Source organism: Brassica oleracea, chromosome C3 (genome assembly GCF_000695525.1).
Source record: "Brassica oleracea var. oleracea cultivar TO1000 chromosome C3, BOL, whole genome shotgun sequence".
Taxonomy (NCBI): Eukaryota; Viridiplantae; Streptophyta; class Magnoliopsida; order Brassicales; family Brassicaceae; genus Brassica; species Brassica oleracea.
The window spans coordinates 64380644-64398553 of record NC_027750.1 but is presented as its reverse complement, the minus strand read 5'-3'; the positions used below and the strand labels follow the sequence as shown (position 1 = coordinate 64398553).

The 17910-nt window shown below is 33.5% G+C and overlaps 3 protein-coding genes across 3 annotated transcripts; 1 reads left to right on the top strand and 2 right to left on the bottom strand.

Annotated features, from left to right (window-relative positions):
• The first annotated feature begins 2107 nt into the window (after positions 1–2107).
• LOC106332505 lies at positions 2108–3353 on the top strand. The gene has a single exon (XM_013770973.1). It carries the CDS (start codon positions 2172–2174, stop codon positions 3276–3278), a length of 1107 nt encoding a protein of 368 aa, XP_013626427.1. The 5' UTR covers positions 2108–2171; the 3' UTR covers positions 3279–3353.
• Positions 3354–13892: 10539 nt separating this feature from the next.
• LOC106331236 (1-Cys peroxiredoxin PER1-like) lies at positions 13893–14411 on the bottom strand. Its single transcript, XM_013769549.1, has 3 exons — positions 14294–14411; positions 14083–14169; positions 13893–14017 (listed from the first exon to the last, which is right to left on the bottom strand). Exons 1-3 carry the CDS (start codon positions 14409–14411, stop codon positions 13893–13895), a joined length of 330 nt encoding a protein of 109 aa, XP_013625003.1.
• Positions 14412–14568: 157 nt separating this feature from the next.
• Positions 14569–15183, bottom strand: LOC106331235. Its single transcript, XM_013769548.1, has one exon. The coding sequence runs from the start codon at positions 15181–15183 to the stop codon at positions 14569–14571; it is 615 nt and encodes a 204-aa protein (XP_013625002.1).
• Between the last annotated feature and the right edge of the window lie 2727 nt (positions 15184–17910).

Genomic DNA, 17910 nt, shown 5'->3' with positions numbered 1-17910 from the left:
AGACGACTTCCAGGAAGTCCAGACGACTTCCTGGAAGTTGTCTGGAAGAGTTCCTCGAAGTCGTCTGGAAGACTTCCTCGAAGTTGTCTGTAAGACTTCCTCGAAGTCGTCTGGACTTCATGGAAGTCATCAGGACTTCAAATCCAGATATGAAAAATCTGCATATCCAAAAACGTTGAAAAGACTTAAAAATAGAGAAAATGAATGGAAGATTAGATAAATCTACCTTTATAGAACACACAAAAATACATATCTAAAATTAATAGATTTACCTTTAAATTAGAGGAAGATGAGTACCATCTGATTAAAAATCTGCAAAAGAGATAGATTAGTAAGAAATACATGAGACAAAACTGAAAAATTCACATAAAGTTTAGTGTTTTCAAGTCAAAGAGATTAGAGAGAGGTTGAAGAGTTTTAGAGTGATGAACATTACATTTTTGTTGTAGCCATTTGAGAGGAGGAGAGAGAATGTGTAAATTTTTCTTTATATAGGGAGACAAAAATACAATTAAGTTAAATATTTTTAGCGGGAAATTAAAATATTTTTAGCGGGAAACTAAAATAGAAGACTTTAAATTATTTAAGCGGAAAAATATTTTTTAAAAAAATTTTAGGCGGGAATATTTGGACGACTTACATGTAAGTCGTCTGTTTTAATTTCTTCACTAGACGATTGAAATGTAAGTCGTCCAGACCCTAAACATAACCCCTAAACTTAATTAACTAACTAAACACTTCATAAAATCAAATAAAACTTCAAAAGTGTTTACTATAAACAAAAATAAGCACGTATAGGTAAAAAATTAATTTTTCAAAAAAAAATTCAAGCTTTCCAAAATCTAACCGTAAGAATACATACAATACTACAACATATCTTGCCAAACTCTAGACCAAAGAATACCATGATTCACTACCTACACTCATCTATGTTGATAACAATTCAATTTTGTTATATTTTAATTTATATCACTTAAAACTGTTTATAATTACATGATTTTAAGTTTTTGCTTATCAAAATATTTTTTTAAAAATTTTATAAATTATTTTTAAGATCAGCTACACTAGAAGACTTACTTTGAAGTTGTCCAGACGACTTCCAACATCCCAGACGACTTACTAGGGCTATATTCGTAAAAATAGCTTCTATTTTTTTGTTTGGTCACAAGATGCTGGGTTGTAATTTCACAAGGCTTTTAGGTTAGTTTTGCATTTGATTCAAGTTTGGGTACATATTTGAGATTAAAGTCAAGTTGTGGGTTAGTTTTGTAAATTCCCAAAATTAGTTATGATACGAAATGTAAAAATAATTATTTAATAGCAATCTATTTTTTCTGAAATTCTACAGAGAAGATAATTGTATTATATTATATGATAGTAATTTTGTTTTTCTAAAATCTTAATCAAAATTGTAAAATAGTATTCAATATTATTTTTTTAATTGTAAATAAAAACCAGATTTATAAAAATATAATTTTTTCCTTTTAAAAAAAATCATAACAAAATAAAATTTTAAAGAATTATTTAATAAAACATTAAATTATTACATAAAAACATGTATAATATTGTCGTTGACTCGATTGGTGTATTCGACTTTCATTTTTTTTTATTCAGTTTCTTATTTCGGGTTGTGATCAATTTAAACTTTTAAATATAGTATTTTATATAATCCTAAGTGCAAAGTTTATAACAATTCACCTATGTACCATGATTATAAAATACAAATATTAACTTAAACTTATGTGTAAAAATGGTTTTAATTATAAAATAAATCTCAAACAACATATGCAAAAAACAATGATAAAACTATAATAAAATTATTTATTATTTTATAGTTTTTATTAAATTAAAACATCACACAAAAACCGTTGCAACGCAACAGGCTCATATCTTGTTAAATATAAAAGTTTAGAAAAGACTATTAAATATGGAAAGCAATTTAATGGAGAGTTTGACCATCGTTAAAAGCGACATCCAATTAGGATTCTGTCTAAATGGAAGTTTTTATTTAATCTTATTTTTAATGGAAAACTTGGTGGCCAAGTTCCTTGCTCTATATTATTTATAGAAGGATTTAGGTGGAGATAATGTGAACATCTCTCGAGTCACGGTTCTTTTTCTTCTTCTTTGTTTAGTTTAAATTTATTGCTTATCTTTAGCTAAGAACAGTCATGTCTCTCCTTCTCAGCCACTCTCCGAAGATCTTCATTCGAAAACCGGTGTTGGTAAGAGCCTCTGCTGGCCGCTCATCTTCTCCGCTGCAAACCCCTCCTTGTTTCGTCCGTGGCGAGGATCCTTGTGGGCCGGATCATGTAGAACTCCGTATTGCATATGCTACTAGATTTTATCCTAAACTGATAAAAAAGGCGCCTGTCGAGTTGGTGTATAACGATGCTAGTGATGCAGCGGTAACAACAATCGGGTCCTCTCACGGCTGGGTAGCCTCTTTGATGCATGACGTAGGCACTCTGCGTCTCCATGATGATCTAAACCCGGTTGCTTCGAATTCAGATCCAAAACGCATCTTGCTGCCTCCTCTTGTAACTTTGCCTCATTGCCAAACCCAAATCATCACCAACGTTTCCTTGTCCTCACTATCTCCAGAGGAAGAAGATTGTGTCGTGGCTGTCAAGTTCTTGGGACACCAACTCAGCTTTTGCAGACCTGCTTCTCAAAGCAACTCCAAGTGGTTCAACATCAAAATCGACAACCCATGTTTCTTCTCCTCCCGTGTCATGTTCTCCAAGAGACATAACATGTTTCGCTTACCTGGAGCGGGAGGCCAACTCATTGGATCATGGGATCTCTGCGAAGACAAGCACACACCCAAGTTTCAGGAGTTGCGATATCACAACCTTCCCGAGCTGAGCAAAGCTGAACGTGAGACTATGCACTCCTGTTTCACGAGCGAACACTTGGTGGAATCTCGATCCACTGGTGAAACTTTTTTGGTCAAGTTGTTCAGACAGACCGTGGACGGTACCAGTTTGAAAGTAAAAGGTACCAAATTGAAAACAAAAGGTGTAATGGTGTTCAAGGTAGACGACCATGGAAATGCAGTGTACACTCAAGACATTGGAGATCTCGCCATCTTCCTCTCAAAGTCTGAACCTTTTTGTGTCCGTGCTAGCTCTTTTCCTGGCGTGAGCCCTAACCATGTCTATATGTTGGATGTCAGGGAGGTGGCATATTTCAAGCTTACGGATTCTTCCATCATAAGTTATACTCACAGATTCAATGCCCCTTACTGTTGTCCACCTCAAAATATAGAATATTAAGTTTGGGATTTGAGTCGAGTCTGGTAGAGTCTCTGTGTCTTCTTTAAAATTTTCAACCATCAAAATAAAATATGTCTTAGTATATTCTCTGTGAGAATAGAGTTCCAATTAAACAAAATTAATTAATATCTCAATAACTTACAACACGTGTTTTGTTCTTCAAGAAACTCTTTACAAGTTTAATTTATTATTTTTATAGGTTAATTAGGTTTAGGTGAGTATGGACTTTTTTATTATAAGTTTACTAAACTATTTGATCTTTTAATAAATTGATGTGTAGTAAAGTTACGCTAATACCCAAGAGCCCATGGCCATTGCCCCACTATACATACTCCAAAGCCATGACTGATATGGTGATGCACACATCTATGTGGAGTTCTTATTAAGACATATATATATATATATATATATATATATACGTAGACCGGGCTCGAGCTCGGTCGCTACGTAGCGACCGAGCTCTTGCAAAACGTCGATACGACACCAGTCCATGCATTCTCGTCAAAACCTTCGATGCTATCTTCCTTAAGACCGTAGCGAGATCGGTTCATGTTTTCCGCTATTCTAAATCGTCGATCAAACTTTGCGGATTAAAACCGCGGAAAGTTCGTTCTTTATCGAAAGAAGTCGCAGTAAACGCTTCGAGTCGGAAGACGGCCCAAATGGACCTAAAACACGACTCGAGGCCCATCCTACGATTTCTTAACCAAAACCCCATAAGCCGTAGCACGGTTTACGCTTGGCGCGCAAGGAAAAATAAATGTCAAGTTTCCGCGGATAAATACGAAATTTTGAAGATAATTACGAAGATCGGAAAAAATGGAATATCTCCATTTTATGCCATAACGGCTTAAGGGCAGAAGAGTAAAAGTGTAAACCGACCTTGGAGCGAGTATATAAGGAGTCCTAGGCGAGAGGCATGAAGAGAGACTTTTCAGAGCAAACTTAGCACTTAGAGTAATTTAGGCAATTTCCGTTTTTGTTATTTCAAGCTGCGAATCAATTAGGTTTAACCGTCTTAGGGTTGCTAGAACTAGGAATTTCGCCGACAGCTCTCGAGCCAAGGCTTATACCTTGTTGTAAACGCTTATAAGCAGATTCGGAATAAGATCTATTTTGCTCTCTTTTTGATTTCTTATACTTTATCGTTGTTATTCTCGTGTTCTGATTGCTTGACGTATGATATTAGCAGATATCTGGGTCTTCTGGGAAGTTAGAGTTTTCCTAGTTTCCTTATTTAAACGGAAATCGACAGTGCGAATTTCGGCTTCCACAATCAGTGTGAGATAATATAACAATCACTATATAATGAAAGTTTGAGAATAACGCAGATTGAAGCATGTCAGATGTAATTTTCTCCACATTTCCTTCTTCTTCTTTTTTGTTCGTTCATACATATCAAATATGAGTTTACCGGATATGATACCAGCTTTCAGAAGGAAAAAGATAATAATAATTTACCGGATACAAGAACTATGAAAAGAACAAAAGCTAACTTCATTGTTTTCGCCAAATTTTAAGTTTTAGAATATACTATTACAAAAGATGTTGAAAGATAGTTATCGTGACACTGTTTTATAGTATGGATAAATGATATGCTTTCAGACAAAAAATATATCAAATTATAAAATTGAACTAAATTTCAACAAATTAATTCCATTAAGATACTATATTGATATTTAAAAAGACTATGTTGAAATTTTTATCAATTTTCTTTTTTGAAATAAATTAAATTTTAAACATATGCCAGAATCATTTAAAATACATATCTACAACTAATATATTTACTTATATAAAATATATGATATTAGTTTTTATATTATTTATTTCCCAATCAATCCATTCCTGATTTTCATTATTGTCAAAATTCATATAATCTACGGATATTTTGTTTTCAGTTATTATGGAAGTAAATACTTTTGGGTTATACTATGTCTAATTATTGGTTAGCAATTAATACTTCCGGCTAATTCCATTTTGGCTCCATATTCAAATAAAATGTGATAAGAAATAATTTATTTTGTTTGGATTTTATTTTGGTTCATGCACTAGAGATGTATAGATTTTATTTATATATTATCCAATTCTATTAAAATGATGGAGAAATATATTTGAATTCTCAAAATACCCAAATTAAAATATTTTTAGATAATTTGAATTTTGAAAATGAATGGAGAAAAACACTATTTTTTTTATCAAAAAGCAACTTTATGATAAGCAATATCTTTCTTCTTATATTCTTTTAAACAATCTATATTATGGAAATACCCAAAACTAAAAAATGAATTGAGAAAACTAATTGGTTTATATTAATAAAAAATTACTTCGTAATAATGACCCAAAACTTGAATTCAAATGCAAATTTATATCTCAAATTTAATTAAATGAAAATTAACTTAAAATTATAGTAAACAACAACTATCCCCATATGACCAAACAAAAAACTTGAGTCACTTTTACGATTATAACCTTTTGAAGTTTTCTCTAAAAAATAAAATCTTATGCCAGAAAACTTCTTGAGAAGTTTACTCAATGCTCTCTCATTGAATACCGGACAGGCACACTATAAACCTCAGACCAAGCATTGTCCTCTCCCTCGTGTGAAGGAATCATGCGCAGTAGACGCATCCACATACCCAGGAGCTTCAAGTTTGGTTCATCGGGCATGTGGACAAAATGGAAAAAGTGAGGGTCGTTTTCAAATCACTCCAGCTCAGGCTTAAGCTTAGGCTTCTTCATGATCTCCACCATGTTGTTCACATAGCACCTGCTCTTTATCTTACACGTCTTGGTGAACTCCGTGTTCTTGAAGTCTAGCGCACCAGGTGGCAGTGGTTGACATTCCTGCAAACCAGATAACATTATATTAAAACTTATTTACTAGTCATACAATAATTGTCCTAGTATAACTAGTTAAACCAGTAATACATCCAGCTAACAGAAATAGTCACAGCAGTAATACCCGCCTAATTAAAGCAATTTTGTCAACTACAACTGAAGAAGTATTTTACCTGAGATGTTGTAGACACCATCACTATAATTCCCATCTGAAAGCTCTTCTACATGCTTTTCTACTACAAGAGAAACGTTTCTTGGGACATCCTCTTTTCTTGTGGACTTCTCCTTGTCGTTATTATTCTGCTTCTTCCCTCCACGCTTCCTACGGCCGGTCATTATCTCGATCCTCTGATTATCCAAAAACAACAAACATTCAGTCTATACCGAAATAAATCACCAGACATTCAAACACAATCATCAAAGTCATTAGTTTGTTATCTCAAAACCATTCAATCATTAAATAATTATCTTACACAAATCCATAGCACAAACATTCAATCACTCAATCACCAATTCGGTTTCACAAATCAAACATTCTATTGCCAAAACAGTTAAGGATCCAACAGTTAGTCTAAATTATGGAAATCCCTAAATTATGGTCATAATCGACAATCATTACTACACTAATCTCAAAACCGAAACCAAAATTTCAGTATACATAAACTTAAAACCAAACATTTCGAAGTTTCAGTCTCCATTAACAATAACTTTTAACCGCAAATTCATATCCAAAATTTCGCTTTAACCTGAACCTAACCGATTTTCAACCAAACAATCACAATCCTTTCAAACCCAGATTAAATTTAATAAAAAATGGGAGAAATAACATACTTATTACACGTAAGAGACGACAATGAAAAAAGGAGATGGAAGACGAAGATAGGAGAGCATGAGCAATTGATTTGATCAATTTTGTCGGTTGATTCTTTGATATCAGAACGATTTCGTTGGATCTAGGGTTACGTGAACGATTTGGGGTAAATGACGAAAGAGAGAAAAAAAATGGGGATGGCGGACTAAGGGAAGACCGGAGAAGACGCAGTGGATGCGGTGGACTTCATCGAGTTTGTTGAGTTCTAGGGCTTAGAGAGACATGCGGGTCAGCTTCCGGGTCGTAGTGGGTCGGATCAAGTAGTGTAGGTTGGATCATGTTAATACTTGGTTTCAGTAAGGGCACATTTGATATTTACCAGTTTTATAGTTAAATTAAAAAAAAAGATATTGTTTTTACTGGTGGAACAATCTATAAAAAAAAATATCATGGTAACACTAACTAAATAAAAGTTCGGAGATGAAAGGATATCGAAAACCAAAGACTAACTTACCTGACCTGACATAGAGTATCTTGACCAGAACAAGTAGAGGTCAGAAAAGCATAAAAATATAACAAACTGAAACAAAGCAATCTCCCGAACACAAATGAGCGTGATCAAACACCAATGCAAAGAACCATGAAGAAACCCAAAGTCATACCAAGCAGAAAGACACATGCCTAAAACACCGGAAGCACAACAACCAGTTAAGAGGTAAGAATGACCTCACAAACTAAACAAGCACATACAAGGCACCCTTGGCGGAGAAGAACCACAAAGCTCTGGATAGAAACAACCAAAGCTCTGGATAGAAACAACCAAAGCTCCAAGAGACTAACTACGTCACCAATACCAAGGGAAGCAGGGGACGAAGAGAAACAACCTGAGGAAGGGAGAATGGAAGCTAACCACTGAAAAACAAGAGCCCAAGCTTGAGACAAGAAACAACCTTCCAAGACCACATAGCATAGGAGGAAAATACTATCCTAACATGGAGTGGCAAAGATGGCGAAAGAGACATCCACCAAAGACGTGAGCAGTGATGAAATCTGCAACGAGATGAGAGAACAGAAAGGGAAGGAGAGAAGAAAAGAAATCAACAAACCGTTGAGCTGTCCTTAAGCTATGAAAAAGAGCTTATGAGTTAGATCACAAAAAACTAGATTTTGAAAACCAAGACAAGCATGGACGATCGATGGCAAGCCAATGACGTGGAAGACAACATCAAGGACAACTAAACTCTGGCCCAACCCAAGGAAATGTAGCTACTAACATCAGCCAAAATATAAGGAAGAAGATGATTTTTTTTTCGGTGATGATGAGAAGCACAATACACCAGAAAGATAAGCGACATACGTAGATGGTGACGGTCCAAGGTCAAAATTTTGGGGAGAGGGTAAAAAAACATGTTAAAACAGTAATGTTTAAAAATATGAAAAAATAAAATACAATTTTGATACAGAAACCGTTAATCTTAAAATCAACAAATGGCTAAATGAAAAGTTATTGAAATTCAATATGATTTACATGAGAAACTTACACTAACAAGTACTATAATACACACAACAACACATTACTGGAAAAAAGCATAATTTATTGACCTATCACCAACTACTATATAACACAATAAAAGTATTAAATAATGTTCTTAACAAATAAAGACAACCACATAACATCCAAATATCATATTTAACAACAATAAAACAATATTCTGCGCAAACCGCGGACATGTTCCTAGTATAGAATAATCTAGGAAGATGAGTTTTTGAAATTAAAATATACAACATATAGTTTTGACAAATTTAAGATTTGTATATGAATTCTTTATATATATATATATAAAACTTTGGATTGTTTGTGTAATCATCTATACATTGGACGGAGAATAATTATAATTGGAATTGTGTATCAAACATTAGAATTTCTTATGGGGCCAATTTATTTGGATATTTTAAAGTCATACTAATAAAAGTATTTCTACTTTCTTATATTAACTTATCGATGATTAAGATTTGTATATGATTGAAAATTAGTGTAAGAATTTGGAATGTTAACGTTAATTTTTTATTTAAAAACATAAAATGGAAAATCCCCTATATAAAAAATACAGATCGGGTTAACATATAATTAGTAAATAAGATACTTATGGGCCATATTAAGACAACAAACAATTGACAAACCTGATTTTTAAATTGATATTTGGAGATGATATTTTTTTTTTGCTTTAAATTTGAAGCTGAATAAATAGCTCGAAAAAGATGGTTTCGTTTGAGAAGAAGCTCTAGTTTATATAGAATTGCTTGTTAGGTTTAAGTTCACGTATAAGAGCATTAACTATTTCGTACATCGAATATATATTTTTCCTTAGCTTCCGAGTTTTTTTGTGCAATGACATTACTTGGTGCCAAAGGTTTATTAGAATTGAATATAAATTACCATTTTTTGCTCAAGGTTAAATGACGATCAAGCATATATTTTCGATGTATAAAATAGATTGTGGATCTAGCTTTGTGTATTTATTTATTTCCTTAATGACTAAAGACATAATATATAATTACCTAAATTCCCCTAATTATATGAGTGTGTTACATGGTCCATAAATTTGATACAATGATATTATTAATTGACTACCATTCGGTTAAATTGAAATTTAAACAAATCTTAACCAACATCAAAATAGTATAATATCCATTATATTTTCCATTGATATTGGTCTAAAATATATTCCATCGTTCTATATACTCTGATACAACCACTGCTTGAATATTATACAAAGATCACACTCTATTCCTCGGCTTTATAATGAATTTAGACTGATTGTAGACAATGTATAATGTTATTATACAAAAAAACTCACATTGGACTGCTTATTAATTTTGTGATTTGTATAACGCATGTTAGGATCAAAATTCCAAACGAAACCATATGCGAATGATTTGTAGAATGAATGATATGATCATATTCGAACGACATAATCATAAAAATGTGTTTCACTGTGTTTCATATACAATATATATATTAGTCCAAGTATTAAATTAATAAGATCGCCAAGTATTAAGTTTATCATATACATTTATTTTTTGGTTAATATAAGTTTTTCTATCAATAAATTTTGGACTTACTAATTTTTTCAATTGATTTTTATGCTGTCAGCCATGTAAGTTTAATTGACACTATAATTAATTGAGATCTAAACAATATTTTTTTTTAATTAGTACAAATTTAAGGGTATAATTTTTTTTTAATGTTTATCATTAATATAGAGGGGATAGGGGAGGTAGTAGGGCACTATAGAATTGGATCCCTGCCAAACTGAGGAGAAGAATGTTCGAAGAGGTTTATACCGGTTAAGTAGAATTCACATTTTTAGGTTTAATCTGGTTTGGTACGGTTAAATTTAGATGACCGTATTAGTCAAAATCAATTGAAGGTCAAACGTCTCAGAATTTTCTCCTTCGTTGCTCTGCCTCAACGATATTCTGATCAGCAGCAATCTCAGTCCCAAAAGCTTGAGTTCCGAATCCAATATCTGGTTCGTTTCTCTTCCTCTTTGTGTCAGAACGTTGAACAAAAAATTTGTGTTCGTATTTTGCTGTTCAACACTAGTTTCTAATATGACTTTTGAACAATGTTATAATCTCATCATATTACTTGATTTAACCTCTTTATCTGTTCAAACTATGTCAATGTCAGCACCATTTTCGACCTTTGATTCGGAGGCTCTATAAGCTATCCTCTCAGTGATCCCCCAAGATTTTCATTTATGGTCAGCGTAATTACACAAGTTGTCATATGGTTTTTACATAGCGAGCTTATGAATAAGGAAGTTCACGTTATTTTTCATGTTGTAGCATTTGTCTGACTGGTTAAACTTCTATGTTTGTTACTGTAATTTGATATATGTTTATCTATTTCTATATTCTCTAATTATCTGTCCAGTTCATCCTTTTATAGGTTCTTGTTTTTTATTCCTGTGATGACATTGCATATGATGTCGGTAGACTCAGAAATACTTGTTTATTTCATTTTCTTATTTGGCAATTTGCAACAATATTGATGTGTTTGTGATTAATACTGTTGGATCTATATAGCTAGCTAGATCTTAACACGCAGAAATGAGGGACATAAAACTATTTGTCCAGATGTATTCTTCTTCAGGTGTTTTCCTGCTTCAATCCTATCATCATGCACATGAAAGAGTGAATATTTGATATCCATCTTGCTTTCCAGCTTTTGCAAAAAATGACTCGACACTCCAAGGTGTTCTTTCAGACATATGATGTGGTCAATGTTTTGATATATGTTTGCAGGGAAGCAACTGATGCAGAAAATTGCAGATTTGGTACCTAGGCATCCAGAGAGAGTGAAGAAGCAGGAATCTCAGAAAGTGAAGAAGCAGGAACTTCAAGCCACAACTTCAACCGCTGGAACTTCTTCAAAGTTAGGCAAAGGTGGCAAGAAGAAGAGATAAAACAAGTCCTCTCTATCATTCATCTTCTCCATGTCATCAGATTCACTACAAAAAAAAGTTCACATTTATAGCACATTGTTATAGCACGTTTTACTGAACTGCTATCGTAGGTGTGTTTGAAATTTCTGTAATATACAATAGCATTCGGTAAACGCTATGATAGAGTGAAACCTAAAATAACACTTAATTAATGCTATTTTCAAGATTAAGTGAGCGGGAATATAAATCACTCGTTTTACCAATACTTAGCGAAAAATTATACTTAAGTGCCAAAAAAGTTATTTAAGCGGCTTCCATAATACTTTCAAAGACATATAATAGCATTTTTCTAACGCTAAGAAAAACTATTTTCTAACATTATATTTTAAACACTATAACTCTAAACTTAAATTACGTACCAAATCATAAGCTCTTTTTTTATATTTAAACACAATTTGTAATTTTCAAAATTCTTTAATTTTATAATTAAATCTTTACATGTATATTTAATAATTCATTTTAACATTTATAACCCCTAAATTAAAAATTTAAATTCCAAACCCTATATCTAAAGTCCAAACCTATTCCACAAACCCCAAATATACTCTAAACCCTATATGTACTGTACCAAAAATTGAAATCTACACTTTCAACTTAAACACCAAATCTTAACATATAAATTACAAACACTACAAACACCTAAACATTTTTTTTTAAGTTCTAAAATTCAAACATAAACTTTAAATTTCTAATCTTCTTATACTATAACCTCAAATCTTAAAATTAAAATCAAAATTTCATCTTTTAAATCTTATTCTATAACTTTCAAAACACAGACCTTAAATCTTCATTCTATAATTAAACTCTATTTTGAAACATAAAAAACCATACTTCTCAAACATTGTCTTGACCATATACCCTACATAAAACAAACTCACCATACCTTCTATATACTATTAAAGCTTTAATAAACTAAACATAATAAATAATACACTCTTGTCGAAGACATAAAAGAAAAAAAAAATACTCCTAATTTTCTATTGGTTAAGATAGTGATGTAAGGATCGCCATTTTTAACCATTGATTAATTATAATCGATGCCAAAAAAGATTAATTATAATCAATGGTTCAGATTCAATTTTTGTGTGTATCTCTCTCTCTCCCCAAGATTTCCTCTGTCGATTCCTTTTTCTTCTTTTCTTCCAATCTTCTTCTCTCCAGAACTTTGTCTCTTCGACAATCAATTTTTCATGTATCAAATCTTTAAGAACTCTCACATCCTTCTTCTCCATTACTTCCCTCTCAATCATCTCTCAACAACGACGACGCCAACGAGGAGCTCTGGTGTGACCAGCCCCTGAGTCATTCGCAACAGAAGTAGAAAAGCTCTGGTATGGAAAGATTTACGGTTTGAGTTTGACGGTGGAGGAGGCAGAGACGGACATGGATTCTCCACCTCTTCAAAGGAAGGAGGGGAAGAAGACGCGACGACGGCGAGATGGCGGAAGAAGATGGAGGAGAGGAAGATCTGTTGGAGACGACAATAGCGAGCAGGTCCGGGCTCTGCTGTGGAGAGGGCGGTGATGACGGCGAGCAGGTCCGAGCCGAGGAAGAAGACGCGATGGCATGTGGAGGCGTAAGAAGAAGAAGCGGCGGTTTGATTAGGGTTAATTATTTTTTAGGTTTTGTTTTAATACGGTTTAGATTTGGTTTGGTGTAGAGTTAGGAAATTGTAGTGGTTTAACTTTATTTTTTAATATCTGGTTTAGTTTAGTAAACCAGAATTTATTTGTAAACCAATTTAATTTTATAAATAAAATTTATTTTATTTTTAATTATAAAGTAATTTTCAGTTTAATTTTTAATTATTTATTTTTAATTATAATTATTTGTGGTTTATTGTACAAAAGACTTATTATAGCACGAATATAATCACAATCAATTTGTAACAAAAAATAGTGCTATAATTAAAGTTAATAACATCATTCAAGTATTGCTATCGTATCTGAACATTTCGCAGCATTTTAAAAATGCTATCGTAGAAGGAGTACCTATGATGGCTGTCGACGACATAGCATATGAGAAAACGCTATGAAAGGTTTACTATAGTGTTTTTCGTGAGCTAAGAATGTACATATTTCTTGTAGTGATTCTATGGTTTTTAATTTCCGAAACTCGTCGGATATAAAAGATTTTGTTCATTTTATCAATGACGGATGACAACAAAAGAGACGGAAAACATCGTCAGCTGTTGGTTTTTGCATCATGGACGTTTGTTTAAGTCAGGGAACACTGTTTAGTTTAACTAGTCAAACAGCACGTTTAAGATCGGTGAGACGTCCTAGTACACCACTTTATAAAACATACATTATTTCTATTAATATAAGGCTATATCCTCCAGAGTACACACACGATACGTTACAAACGTAGTTTTTCATATTTTTATCAACCCATTGTGAGCATTATTATACAATCCACTCATACAACATAACTAGTTTCTTTCTTTTCGGTCTTTCAAGAGACATCGGCGACACGTAGGTAGCCTTTCTTGGACGGAAGTTCGGCAGTCTTGAAACCCTGAGGAAACAACTTCTTAGCCTCTTCGTCTGACACAGCTGGTGAGATAACAACCGGTTCATCTGGTTTCCAGTTAACCAGAGTGGCAATCTTGTTCTTATGTTTGGCCGCCATCAACAAGACAAACCAAGGAGCTTCACACCTCTCTGCTCGAACTCATGAGCGTATTTTCCCATCGCACCAAGCTCGGTTGTGCATACAGGTGTGAAATCCCCTTTAAGTCCATTTGTCAATAAGGAGAGTAAATAAATTGGAGATGCTTCATATATTTTGATCAATTTAAGGAAAAAAATGAAACTTGACTAGGTTAGTCAAGATATAAGGATGTTCTTATATACCAGGGTGAGAGAAGAAGACGGTCCAAGAATCGGCGAAGTAGTCATGGAGCTTGAAGTTCTTGTGTGTCGTCTCCACCTCTAGGTTTGGCACCGTGTCTCCTAGTGTGATCCCTGGCATTATTTTCTTGTTATCGAAATGAAAATGTATGTATTGATGGATAAAGCTGAGCTGATCGATGTTCGGTTAAATAGAGATCATACAAACTTATAGGTGCAGAAATCAAAGTCAGAGAAAGAGAATCTTGATATTCAAAGGGGATGCATGCAAAAAAATGTCACGTGGCGTTCTTAAAACTTGGCTTTGCGCCACGTATGGACGTGTCTTGTATGATCTTCGAATAAAGGTCCACCCGAGAGAAGACTTCAGCAACTGATGTAGAGACTTGCTGGAAGATGCGCACGTTACGCTCCCGCCAGATGCAATACACAATTACCTGCAATATAAGCTTCAGCACAGCATCCATACCAGCAACTCCAGCGAGTTGGGGATGAGCAATAACACCAGCAAGCGCTTGGATAGAGACTGGAGCAAGCAGAACTGGACTGGCAGAGAACTTAGCCCAAATTGCTGCAACAAAAGGACATTGAAAGAAAAGATGAGAATGAGACTCTGTTCCGAAGAGACAAAGAACACACTGCGTTGGAACGTTCATGCCCCACGAAGCAAGCCGATCCCTGGTGGGAAGCCTAGCGAGAGCCACCATCCAAGTAACAAAAGAACATCTCGGTATTTCTTCCTTGAACCAGACTAGTCTGCTCCATGGTACCAGAGGTGAGGGTTCTCTTAGCCTAATCCAAGTAGCCTTGGTCGAGAACTTCTGGACATACTGGTCCTCTCCATTCCTCCACAGATAGACATCCCTGCCATTCTCATCAGAAGGAGGGGTCATTGTTGAGAGGACAATCTACAGAGTCTCTGCCTCGTCGGACCGAGCATGAGGAAGTAGCCAGTGGCCATTAGCAGCCGCCTCACACACGTTTGCCTCCCTTTGAAGACGAAGCTCTCTGGTGCCAGATTCACCAAACGCACAGATCAAGGGTCCCATATCATTCCAGAAATCATACCAGAACTTAGCTGTTTTCCCATCACCCACACTACATCTTAGGAACACAGCAACACTGTCTTTAATCTTGAGAAAGAGAATCTTGATATTCAAAAGGGATGCATGCAAAAAAATGTCACGTGGTGTTCTTAAAACTTGGCTTTGCGCCACGTATGGACGTGTCTTGTATGATCTTCGAATAAAACAACTCTACATTTCGAGAAAATTTCAAAAGCGGACGATTCATATCTAGAGACTCAAATATTTGTATCATTTGTACTCGATCTTATATAACCGACAAAAGTTTGAGTTTACAGTTCCATTTGGGCCGAGATCAAAGTTAGTGGACCTCAATAAAGTAAATTACATCAATTTAGTTTAACCGTTTACCACGCCTTTTTCTAAGGCCAGAAAGTTTCAGAACTACCCCTGTACCCTATACGGCTATCAATACTATTAAAAGGGAAAGAGTTTTAATAAATTTACTTAAAAAAATTATTTGGATCCTTTACTTTTTTAATTTTTTTTGGACTTCTCCTTTATATTATAACAATACGTGACAAGATATTTTACCTTATATATAAGCGATTTTTACTCTAACTATCAAACTCGATACATTATTATTTATTCTTAACTATTTAAATAGATTGCTAAACCACCCTACCCAAACAAAATAAATTACATGAACCAAGACCAAAGCACAACCTATTAGAACATAACCTTATCGAAATATTCATTTCCCCCACTTTTAAAAACATCGAAATATTCATTTCACCCACAAGGAGTGTAGTACCATCGACTACAAAATTAATTTCTAACACAGATAAACCCAAATTAATAAGACCAAAATTTTTAACATAATTAAATTGAGACCCACATTAAATTTAAAATAGGAAAAATCCCAAATACTTAAGAACATAACTTACAAAAATATATGTGAATAAAACATTCTTTTTAAAACCTAACTTTTAATGATGGAACATATGTCTCTCCGATACTTTTATAAAATAGGAAATTGTAGTTTAGATTTATATTATAGATACTTTTTTAAAAAAAAATTAAAAAATATTCTAATACTTGGTTTTATAATTGGTAGTTTGATTGTTAATATACATACAATTAAAAGTAACATAAATTGTTACTAATAATTATATTTATACCAGTTTCAAATTGATATACTATTTTTACATACAAATGAATCTTCAAACAAATTTCGAACAAACTTCAAAAACGCAAACGCGTGATAAAATTTCATACAAATTAATTGTGCTTATGCAAATGACCTATATATTAGTGATATAATCTTCAAAATTATATGATTCAAACCCTAAATTTCATAATTATGAAAAGCAAAACAAAATCAAACCCGCGCTTTCAAGCGCGGTCAAAATCTAGTATACATATTATAGCAGCCTTGATGGTACACGAAGATAAGGATTATAACCTAATCAGCAATTAGCCTAAATTGTCTTATGTGCTATTTTCAATAAAAAGTTTATAGTATTCACGTAACTAGTTCAAACCTAAAATGCACCGTTCTATATTTTCCACATTAATATTGTTATGAAGTATATTATAAACATTATCTAATTAAAATTATCTTATCACGATGGCCAAGAGAAATTAATCGCAAAAATCACGAAAATCAAATATATATTCACATCGACATTTTCGGCATTTAATGTCTTTTATTATGATAGTATAAGGTATATTTTAGTAAGAAAATGTTAACATCTTCCAAATTTCCTGGTTGTTGACGCAGTAGGACAGCTGAAATCGATTCAGTGTTAGATTTTTAATAAAATCTTTGTCGTCTAATATTTGTGTTCTTTCACTCTTTGGTATCTCATGACGAGTGAATCAAAGTATTTAAATAACTAGGTGCATAGTCTCCGCGCAAGCGCGGGGTCGGCTACATTATAGGTGTATTGTATAGTTTTGTTTAGGGATTTTATTGTTTTTTGTCTATAATGTGATTGATGGGACTTTGGATATTACATAAGTTGATGAGTTTGATATAAGAATGAACGATGAAGTCATATGTTGATATTTTTATATGTTATATGTTCAAAGTTGAGGGTGATGGAACTTGTTAGTGTTTACTTAGGTAGTTGTTTGTATATAAATCAAATAGTGCATGGAAAAAGATAATAAATTTAGATTTAAAATGTTAGGGTTTCAAAATAACTGGGCCTTGAATATGTGGTTTAGTCTAATACTGAAAAAACTATTAGGATTTCAACTCCTTTTTTTCTCTATGTCGGGAATGTGGGCACTAATTTCCCGATTCATGTAGGTAAAATTGTTTCTTAGTTTGTGAGATTGAAAAGCGTAGATTGATTTTAAGCATGATTGATGAGAGGTTTACTTGCATCAGCTTCGTCTGCCGTGGGTGTTGAGTTTCGTCGGCGCCAGATGTTAGACATGCAAGAGAGAAGATCTGAATATGTTAATTTCGTGTTTTGTTTTTTCTTCTCTAGTGTTTTGTGGGTTCCACTCTTTGCTCAGGCTGTACAAAAGATGAAGTCTGGCTAGGCCGTCTCACTTCTCTGAAGTATTCCCTTGATTAACCTC